Raw genomic sequence first — 11739 nt, forward strand, 5'->3', positions numbered from 1 at the left:
GGCAGCGGTTTGTCGTTGAGTGTTGTACCGGGAAAGGAACATATTCAGACCTTAGCGAGTATTAACTGTCCTCAGCAGAGGAGGAGCTTGTTAAGGTGGTAAATAGAATGGATGAGCATTTGGAAAGAGTAAAGAGTTTTGCAGAGGTGAAGAAAAGGGAGACCTAGCTGGACTGAAGGAGCTGTGTAAGATGACACAGAAGGTGGGCGGTGACATAAAGTTATTACCCCCGAAAAGGGTCTTGGAAAATATGGAAAAGAAGACAATTACCTACAAGGTGTACTCAGTGGAGAGTAGGAAGGTGGAGCGGATGGAGATGGAAAAAGTAGAAAAAGCTCTGAAGGGGCTTTCGAACAAAGTAACATATATAGCGAAAGGAAATGGATATGGGACAGTGGTTGTCCAGTTTAGGACAGTGGAGAAGGTAAAGAGGCTGGTGAGCACAACGGTGAGAATGGAGAAAGTAGTACTTCTACCCACATACCTTCGAAGTAAGACTTCTAAGGTGAGGGTAGAAGGAATCCCACCTGATATAGAAGTGGCTTGGGTTGCAGCAGCCGTCCTCATTGGTAGTGAGGAGGAGGTGGCTGTCCTCCAAGCCACAGGGATGGAGGAAGGAGGATATAAAGGAAAAACATTGGAAATCATCATACAAGCAGAGGCGAAGCAGCTGGAAAATTTGGCGGAGACGGTGACGTTGGGAGAAATAGTATTGAGAGTATGGGTAGAGGGTAGAGTTCCGCAATGCTTTAAATGTGGCCAAAAAGGCCACATTAGAGCTCACTGCCCTCTACAGAGGAAAATGACAAAAGAAGCAGTGCTGGAGACGGAGGAGAAAAAGGAAGAAGTACAGATAGATGGAAGGAAGAAGGAGGATGAATGGACAGTGACAGAGAATAAAAGGAAAAAGAGAAAGAAGAGGAAGAACAGTCAGTGTAATGTGGGACCCCAGACCAACTCTATCCCACCCAAGACCACTCAGACATACCCTCCCCATACAGACACCAAACCCACCCACCCCCTCTCTCCACAGGAAAAAAAAAGGAACAGACTCCACAAAATTTACAAGACCTCTTCCCCGGTGAAAAAGGTTATGTGTACATGGAGGAGAGAGTGCTGTCACTCAGTGATGGGAAAACAGTAAACGAAAGACTAGATCAAAGACTAAAGAGGACTCAGTACTCAGAGGTGGCGAGTGGTGTTAGTGTGAGGTGAGTAACACACTTTTCATATTCTCATTTCTCAAGTTATCATTCATGTATCATTTTAATATTTTGATTTTAATATTTTTCATGTTCATTTACATGTGTTGTAGTGTCCCCCTCTATGTAATGCCTTTATGGTAATTTAAAAGAAATAAAGAAGTTTGCTTCCCAACCACATAGATCCAGGTTCAGTCCTACTGTGTAGCACCTTGGGGAAGAGTTTTCCACTATAGCCTTGGGCCAACCAAAGCCTTGAGTGGATTTGGTAGACGGACACTAAAAGAAGACCGTCAAATACATAAATGTATGTATGTATATGAGTGTCTTTGTGTCTGTTTGCCCCCACTACCACCACTTGACAACCGGTGTTGGTTTGTTTGTCCCCATAACTTGGGGACCCCTCGTAGTCGCAGTCTGAATCAAGAATATATATGCATAATGCTAAAAAGACGCAAATAAATTTTAGGAAATTTATTTGCAACTAAAATGAATTTCCTAAAATTTTTTCCCACCCACCATATGCTCTACTGAAAATTTACTTAAAAATGCTAAATTAACAACATTATGACTGTGAATGTGGAATGGACAGGTATTCATGTTGATTATAAATACACCAACTTTCTTCAATAAAAGTCATGATTATTATCTCATGAAATTTTGTCTTCACTTTTTACATGCTAATTTATCAACAGAAATCAAACTTTTCCAAATGCTTGAAACTGAAAACACAGTGTTATTTTCGCACTCAGTGTGTTTCTGCAGCTATGTCTTAGAAATGTTTGGTTATAATTGTATTATCATATAATTTAATATTTTAAAACAATAATTTGTGTTTCACTTTGTTTTTAGATGCATAATAAAACGCAAGTGATCGCGTGAATAACACTTTAACTTTTTTTCTCCTTTGGCTGATGCAATAACCGGTAGCCATGTTAAATTTTTAAAAATTTCGTTTTCGTCTACAGGAAATAATTTGTGCGAATTTTTTTTGTTACAGATAATTTAATAGTAGAATTCATATTAATTACTTTAAAATCCAAAGTCTAGTATTTTTTGAAAATGACAAATTTTAGTTAGTTTTCATTTTTAATGTGGAACTATTTTCTATGCGCGATTAAAAATCAATGCGCTAACTATAAATAGTGTAACTTCCGTTAATTGTGTCACTCACAAAATATGAAAGGAATACAAATGCTTCGTGATTAATGCCCTCCGCTGAATAATTTCGACAAGTGTTGCTTTATTTTATGCAAACAGTTTACTTTCTCTAATTGGATTTATATTTTTTACAGAAATGGATGTATTATGTTCCACACTATGCTCCGATCTTGATTTTTCGTCTACTTTGTTCGCCGATGATTTTAAACGTTGCAGCTGTACTGAAAATGATGGTTCCCAATATTTCATGACAAAGGTAAATTACACTGATAAATACTGGAATAAACTCGATAGATATTGGCTTCAATATTCCTTTCCACCCTGTCACAAACTCTACAAAAACAATTCTGCTACATTTGTTGACCATCACCAACACCGCATTCAAAACAATTTCTGAAAAAACAAACAGCTAATCGCATTTGACTATTATATATATACTTGGATTTCGCATCACAATGGCACCACCTGCTTTAATAAATCCATTTAGTTCTCACGAAGCATGTGATGAGATGGCGAGTCCAAAAGTGTGCCACTTAACGACACCAAGGGAAGACGGCTTTACTTACGGCGCTCCAAAATCGTCGAACGGCGATTCTCTGATAGACTTTATTGCCAAGTTAAGTGTCGTGCATTTACAAAGACATATGCTGTTTATGCAGCTGAACTGTGGCGACTGTACTCACAGTAACATAAGCCGTATATTAAATACAAAAAATATTGAAATGAACCGACAGCATGCAAAAAACGCGGTCGGTTCTATTCCCGACACCATCGCGTTGACCCCTGTAAGTGATGATGCTGATACCCCATTCGACTTAGCTATTGAATACGATAGTCTTATTAGCGAATCTAACTCCTTAGAAAACCCTTCAGATGAAGAAGAAGCATACTCCCCAAAAAGCGAGTACGACTTGTTATTCAGTCCGAGCAGCAAGAGTTCAATGAACTCCACTACTTTAGACTCTTTTACTGATCTGCACAGCTCTGCTCATGATGGGCAGGATAGCGATGATGATGGACATTTTTCTTTTGAGGATGCTAGTGGTGACGAAAATTGGGATTTTAATTCAGACACAAATTGTAACGATTTACCATGTACCAAAGACGTCCCATTTTGGAAAACCGTTTTTCAGTTAGTGGAAAGCGATGATGAGTGTGATAGTGATGACTATGATGAAGATTACGATGATGATATCTTGTTTTCTAATACCCCTTGCTTTTCTTTCAATGAACTGTTTGAAAATACTCAAAATACAAAAACTGAAAATACAGACTCCATTCCCAGTATCATAGGAAAAGCCAACGACAGATGGAATAAAATCTATACGGACACGAACGTACACCATAAAACTTCTAAGGTTTGAATTTCTATTATTACTTCCTTAAAAACTTCACATGAACATATATTGTAATTTCTTTTTTCATTTGGTTTATGTAAACTATTGAATGCCATATGTTGTATATTTGACTTCCCTCTTTCCAAAAATTATAGGAAATAAATCTAATTGATTTATGTCTATCTAAGCAAATGGTTCAATCAGCACTTGTTACATTTGCCATTTAATTTTAAACTGGTTTTCGCATGAATTATTTTAATTGCAGTTATTTATTCACTCCTGGTAGAACATGTTAAACGTTTGTTCAACCTATTTAAGCTTATCACAAAGCGTATATTTCGTGGCCCTCAAACGGATGTATCACTTTGCATGTCCTCTTCGACTGATTTTTTTGTCTTTTTATCGGATTGAGAGTCGAACTGTTGATTTTGCTCTCCCCCCCCCCAATCTCTCTCTCTCATGAGGATTGTATTAATACTATTTAACATTAATGGAAATATCTCTTTTCAAAGTACATAGTCCGAGCTCAAAGACCGGCAGCCGAAACAAGACCGGTTTTTTTTTTTTTTTTTTTAAAGAATTCCAATTTTTCGTGTTGACAACAAAAAGAAAACCCCCAAAGAAATAATCGAAAAGTAAATATGGCGCCGGTGAATTGATTCGACATTTTTAATTCTTGGTAAAGTAGGGCGCGCATTTGACACGTTCTAAAGATACTCCTGCGCAGTTGAACCACAGTACACAGTCTAAATGAATTACTCCGCAGCTACCATATATTACACTTTGACTATATTAATCGAGCACTCTCTCTATTTAAAATGTTTCTCTTCTATTGTGTGAACATTGAAAGAAAGGGTTGTTTTTTTAAAATATATAAAAATAGTTGTGGGGCTTTAATATAATTAAGTTCCGGTTTAGAGCATATTTCTCTCAAGCTATTCTTCCTCTCTTTCATATGTATCTTCCTCTTTCTCCATATTTTTTGTGCTTCTCGTCTTGGAAACTGCATTATCCTGAAAATTTTCAAAAATACATTTTTCGGTTTTGTTATCCCTTGGAAATTAAACTTAACAGTAACTTGCTAATATATGAGAGTCCGAAATTTTTCAATTTAATACCGGCATTACAAAATAATTTGTATTAAATTAGGCATACCTACACAAGTGCCCCCTCTCCCCCGGCCTTCTCCGAATTTTGTTTCCTCATAACTTTGAGAAAGATGAATATCTCTAAATGGTATTTTCTACAAATGCATTTCAAATGGTGTAGATTTATGATCATATCGAAATTGAATTCCCAGGGGTGGGTAAAAATTCGTAGGTGTACACCTACTGACGCGCATAACAATTTCAAGCTTTTGTACATATGTGTAATATGTGTGACAATTTCTTTTATGTATTATTTTCTTGTTGAATTCATATGTAATTGTAATGTACACTATCTGAATGGTATTTGTGGGAAATTTCGTTTAAAATTACCCATCTTTCTGAAAGCTATAAGGAAATAGTCGACACTCGTGTGAGTAAATCGGACCTCCTCTCTATTTCTTCCCCCACGAAAAATATTTGTAGAAAAATCTTCATTTTTCCGGAAGTTATGAGGTAACAAAGTTGTTGAACACACTTGACGTAGATATGCCAAAATTTTATCGAAAACTCCAGATGGACTATATGTAATCTGAACCTTTCCTCACTTATTATTATTATTTTTTTTTTTACGGAATCCCACGTTTTAGGCTATGGAGATTCCGATTCTGAAAAAAAAAATTCTAAATTTCGACCCCCCCCCCCCCCCCGCCGGTTTTTATATAGATCCACAGGGTAAGCCTAACTCAAAACCTAACCATAACACTAACACTAGTTTTGTGAGATTTGGCTGTTACGGAATCCCACGTTTTAGGCTATGGAGATTCCGATTCTGAAAAAATTTTCAAAAATCTCAGACAGATACTTCACTAGCAGTGAGCACTTTCACTTCTGACAGCTAATAGCATGACAGTGCCCCTAACCCTAACACTAGTTTTGTGAGATTTGGCTGTTATTTCTATCATGTAAGTAGCCTGCTTGGTGGGGGGGGGGGGTAATTTTTCAAACAATTTTTTTTCAGAATCGGAGTCTCCATAGCCTAAAACGTGGGATTCCGTTAAAAAAATTAATAAATAAGGTGGGGAAAGGTTCAGATTACATATAGTCCGTCTCTACCTCGTAAAGAACCATTACAACTGAACAATTTTGGGTCCTTCCGCCTAAACATGTGCGCAGTAGATATGTTGTAAAATAGACCGCGCCCATTTTATGAGTTGAGTAACTGCTTCAATGTTCCACTTTTACTGTTCTTTTCAGAATAACAGAAAAATTTTAGGTTCTATACGCTGCTTACAAGAATGGTTTTGTATTGCTTAAAATTATCTCGAAATAAGTACTCTTTCTGACTTCTCTTTTATAAAGAACGTTTTATAAATTTATTTTAAATACGGAAGAATAGGATTTTTGGCGGAATTCTAGTTTAAGCACCCGATATAACCCCTCATAATTTTATTTTCTGAAATTTTTTACGAATCTGTATTCTACACACAGGAATTCATACGTTTTTGGGGGTGGGGTATGTGTGATTTAAGGACGATTTAGCTGGTGTTTTTTGCACAATTCACGACCGCCCAATACTTTCCTGGTTTCTTTGTCAATCTGACATATATTGTTTTGAATAGTTTTCTCCCCGTAAACACATTAATGGGCGAAAGTAAAGAATACGTACGGTGTTACTGATCTACTATTCAAGACGAGTGGTCCCGGTGCGCTCACTTGCGCATCCGTGCTAGCTAGTTGTGTATCCTACAACGACTATCTTGCGCGTATGCGCAAAACATGTATGACTTTTTTAAAACAAAGTAAATAAAACACAAATTAAATTTTTTTTTTTTTAAATCTTCCACACCTTACTCCTAAAACGTCGTTTTACGTTCTTCCAGGGTGTATTTTGGTGTCACATCTATTTCAGTAATCCCATTGTACGCACTCCAACAATCAGAATATATAGTCGTCCCTGGTTTGATAAATTTTTTAATAAGTGGCTGAAGAGTTTTAGAGCTACAACGTTCTAAAAACCTATTTTTATCCTCTCTATCCCATCCTCTGTTGTATTTGCGCTCAAGTCCACCAATTTGGTAAAGGTTACGCAAAAGATAATTACTTGTAATGCCCTTCATGTACTGATACCATTGAACAAGGGATGACATTTCTGGGCATTGTATCGAAAGATCATCTTAGTTTTAAAAAAAATATTTACTTTGTTTAGAAAAAAACCCTCATACATGTTTTGCGCATGACGCGCTAGGTAGTCGTAGGATCGACTAGTCACGACTCGCGTGATTTAAGGACGATTTAGCTGGTGTTTTTTTGCACAACTCACGACCACCCAATACCTTCCTGGTTTCTTTGTCAATCTGACATTGTTTTGAATAGTTGGCATGACTACATGGTTTACCCCCCCCCCCCCAGACTTTGGTAGGTCATAACTTTCAGAAAAATGAATATTTTTTAATGAAATTTTCTATGCATATAGTATTTACTATGTAGAATCCGAATATACAAAAATTTCCGGTGAAGGTGTTTTGGAATGGGGGTGGGGGACAATTTTCGGAAATTCCAACAGTCCACTTAAATTCTTCCAGGAAAATTAATATTTTTTCGTGAAACTTTCTACAAATATACTTTGATGTATGTACATTTTCGAGCATATAGGAATTTTAAAGGAAACAACTGCAGGTTATTTTTGAGAAGCGTTCCCCACTCGGTGGTGTTTCGGAGCAAGTCGTCCATAATTGTTTCATTTTTCTGTATTAAGTCTGGGGGGTAAAACCCTATAGTTATGCCGAATAGTTTTCTCCCTGTAAACACATTAATGGGCGAAAGTATTCTTTACTTTGTTTAAAAAAAAAAAAACCTCGTATATGTTTTGCGCATTCGCGCTATATAGTCGTTGTAAGATCGACTAGTCACGACTTGCGAGTGCGCGCACTGGTACTACTCTTGAATAGTTCCGGGTTTCTGTAAGATGGGGGGTGGAAACCGACCCCCCCCCCCGTTTCATTTTCTCACTTACGTAGAAAAAGGCAAGACCTCAGTTTGAGTATTTCTTAGAAAAATGAAGATATGATTCTGAAAAGGAATTGTTTGTAAAATATTTCAATAATTCAAAAAAAAATACTCTGAAAAAAATCTTTGCAGAAAAGTGAATAGATTACATATTTCTTTCATTATGTTATCGCAGTTTTGTGAGATTTGGCTGTTATTTCTAGCATGTGGATATAGCCTGCTTGATGGCCAAGGCCGTAGAATCGGGAGGAGAGGAGTTTAGGGTGGTAGGGTCCGAAAAGTTGAAATTTTACAATTTATTTTCAGAATCAGAATCCCCGTATTTTTCTATGTATTTCGCAAAAAAATTCCGGAAAAGTAGAAAATGAAGAAGGGGTGGGTGGGGGTAGAAATTTGAAGTTGCGATTTGTGAAAAAAAAATTTCAGAATTGAAATCTCCATAGCCGAAAATGTGAGATTCCGTAAAGCATTTTTGTGGAGAGTGTGTATGTGTGTTCGCATGTATATCTAGGTGGCACTCACTCACTCACACATACAAAAAAGGTCTATGTATTTATGTATGCACGTATACATAACACACATACAGGTACAGACATCTTTCACTTGAAAACAAAAATAAGATGGCCTAAAATTCGCTAGAACTTTATGAAAATTCCAAAAAGATGTAAGAGGTTATAGAGGATGTTTAAACTAGAACTCCACGCATTTCAGTACTATTTTATCAGTGTCTTCGATCGAACCGCTAAATTGCAGGGACGTAAACAAACCGCCACTGGTGGGGGACAGACAAATGGTGGGCTTCTTTCAGTATCCGTCTATTAAATCCACTTGCAAGGCTTAGATCGGCCCGGGGCTATAGTGGAACTCACTTGTCTAAGATGCCGATGTATTTCTATTTGTGATATAAAAGATTCACAAATAGAAATACATTTTCTCATGCACACAGTTTAAAATCTGTTGTGAGAATTTGTAATTTTTTTCTTTCCTGTGCTTTAGTGGATGTTGCTGTAGTAGTCTCGTCAGTATAATTAGGCGATCTTTCTCTTGAAGGTGTGAAAATGAAGCAATTTAAGGCAGGAATCATTGGTGAAATGAAAGTGAACGTTACCGCATTTATTTGTATAAAGTTTAAGTCCAAATGTTTTTTATTACTAATACTAAAATATAAATACAAAAGAATTTATAATTGAAAATTAATTTGTATGATAGTAATGTCTAAATACAATACAAAGATGCCTTACTTTGATAGCTACTACTCCAGATACAAGGAAGCCTCCAGTATCTCCATGTATTGCATGGTTGATTTTAATCTCTGCTCCAGCTGCCTTTTGTTGGGCTTGTATGTTATGCATCATTGGGTTTCGACCAAGTGCAGACCATTGTGTTGCATGGTTGTTGTTAGGCATACCAACAGTTTATTATAATGCAGTTGCCTGGCATTAGGTGCACTTTATTCAGTTAACTGTTTCGCCTGTGAGAAACAATCTTTGTTTTTCTTATAATGATATAGGTTGAACAAAATATTTTTGTTCTATGGCTGTGTGCTCTTTCTAGTGCTGAATTTTGTTTTCAGGTGTTTTTTTTTATTCCACCTATAAGCACAGTGGACTATGAAGCTATCAGGATCACTGCTAAGTAAATCAGTCTATATTTTTAAATACATATATGCCAGAAAGGTAAATGTTGATTGTTCACATACTCTGATGTATTCATCTGGGAATTAAGCTGAAAAATACTTTCAGCAGTTTGCTGGTAATAGTATTGAAATAGTATGGTGTTAGTTTGCTTTCCCTGAAATTGATCTTTAATTTTCTTATTACTTTTTTTTTCTCCAAAGGTTCGTTTTGCTGCTGATGAGAAGTTAGAAACCAAGCATTTTATGCTTGTATGGAGTTTTGCCTACCAAGCTGCCCGTAAAGGTGAATGGGTACAAATTCATATTGATTCAGAGAGGTTTCGATGTCGGATAGAAAACACTGAGCAAGTGTTGAAACCAATTTTGGATCCTTCTCACAGACTGAAGATCTTGGCTCTTCGAAAGAAATATGAACATTACTAAATGCATCTAGTAAAGAATTTGCCTAACTGAAGGTTTATTGTATTTTCTTTAGGCAAGACTACATTACAGACTGTTAAATGCAATCTTGTCACATACAGACAACTGTCAAATGGACATCATCTTAAATGTCGTCATTGAAGCATTCTGTGATACAAAATGAAATATTTTTGTAATTAAACTAAAAAGAAAAATTTCATATGATGGTCTTTTGGAACTTTGTAGATCATATAAGCTTTGAAGTAATATTTGAATTACTATTAACTCAACATTGTGGTTGGTGTTGGAAGTGATGGTATGTCTTTAATGATATATCATCTCTCAATACATATATGTAGCAAGCAACAGTTAATGTATCTGGCCTTAGTTATTTATTATTTATTACATCTGGCTGACTCAGATTTTGAATTGCTTTGGCAACCAGTCTCTGATTAAAGATGACTGTCTGACTCTAAATGGTGGTGTTTTCTTTTGTATACCATCGTCTAAGTAAATTCTAAAATTATGACTTGGTACATTGTTGTAACCTTTTAGGTATAATGTTTTATGTGGTTGTACCTGACCAGCTATAAATAATTACTGCTGTACATAAAGTAAACCACAGTGAAAGGGGAGGTAATAACAGATTATTTAACATCTTCTATGAAGATAACTTAAATAAAATATATAGCATTCTATTACAAAATCTTTGCTTTTTATGTAACATTTTTAATAGGATTAAGTTTTAAGGCAATTTTAAATTGTAGATTTTAAATAGCTAATGCTGATCAGTTAAATCTTAGATTTTATGTATGTATGTGTGTGTGTGTGTGTATATATATATATATATATATACACACACAATAATCAGCTTCTTTCTTTATAATTCCTAACTTGGGAGTAATTCATCTTACATTGCATGCAAGTTATTGAAAGCCTTAAGGGTTGGGTCTGATTTTACTTCTAGTTATTAACTGTTTTCAAATTCATGTTATTTTAATTTCTCAAATAAATTTACAATTTAAAATTTTATCTGCTTGTTGGTTTTTTTTTCAAGTGTTCTAAGTATCTACTTCGAATCCAAATAGAAAGGTTTCATTTTGCAAATCATTTTGAATGGCATTGATAATTTGGAGTCCATTAAAAAAAAAAAAAAATGTTAATACGTACCTAGTTAAACTTTTGTGACTATTCATAATTAGGGTTAACACAACACATATTTATGGTAGGGGAGACAACCATTTTATGACAACAGAAAGCAGATGTAGGTGAAGGCCAGGAGTAAAAAAAAAAAATATATAGTTAGTGACATTTCTGGTTCAGTCCCACTGCATGATGCTCTTGACAAGTGTCTTCTGTAGTCCTGGGCTGACCTAACTTTTGTAAGTGGATTTGATAGACAGAAACGAAGAAGCCTGTCGTGTGTTTGTCTTGACATTTGTAATCATAAATGAATGTCATTTCCGATATTCTGCAAGGCCATGTCTGGCCATGGAGAAATATTACCTTGCTTGGAAACTGGCAATCGGACATCTGGTCATAGAAAATCTGCCTCAATAAACTCCAGTGCAGGCAAGTATGGAAAAGTGGACGTTTTGGAATCCCTTGTCTGTTCAGATATGATAGTAAACTTTGGCATTGTATTATATATGTTCATTTTGCAATTTGATACCAAGTTTGCAGAACAATTTAGCCAAACGTCTTCTATGTTACATTAGGTTGACCATAAATGTAAACAAATGAAAGGTATAAGCATCAGTGAGAAAACAACAAAAATTGGTGATCTATAAGATTCTTAGCTCTTATTTTGTACACTCTCTTGTCTCTTAGTGTCAAATTCCTGTTGGAAAGCAATAACCAATGGAACTATCGGTCACCAATGGTGATATATATATATATATATATATATA

General features: G+C 35.8%; 1 protein-coding gene across 2 annotated transcripts; it reads left to right on the plus strand.

The window, feature by feature from the left end:
• The first annotated feature begins 2370 nt into the window (after window positions 1–2370).
• On the plus strand, window positions 2371–10861 carry LOC106868078 (uncharacterized). Of its 2 annotated transcripts, none has more exons than XM_052968846.2 (2): window positions 2371–3721; window positions 6043–10861. In XM_052968846.2, exons 1-2 carry the CDS (start codon window positions 2819–2821, stop codon window positions 6100–6102), a joined length of 963 nt encoding a protein of 320 aa, XP_052824806.1. In that variant the 5' UTR covers window positions 2371–2818; the 3' UTR covers window positions 6103–10861. The 2 variants fall into 2 exon arrangements, with proteins under 2 accessions (XP_052824806.1, XP_014768679.1); XM_014913193.3 differs by having other exon boundaries at window positions 9632–10861.
• Window positions 10862–11739: the final 878 nt, after the last annotated feature.

Source organism: Octopus bimaculoides, chromosome 6 (assembly GCF_046866305.1).
Source record: "Octopus bimaculoides isolate indiv1 chromosome 6, ASM4686630v1, whole genome shotgun sequence".
In the NCBI taxonomy this organism is placed as follows: domain Eukaryota; kingdom Metazoa; phylum Mollusca; class Cephalopoda; order Octopoda; family Octopodidae; genus Octopus; species Octopus bimaculoides.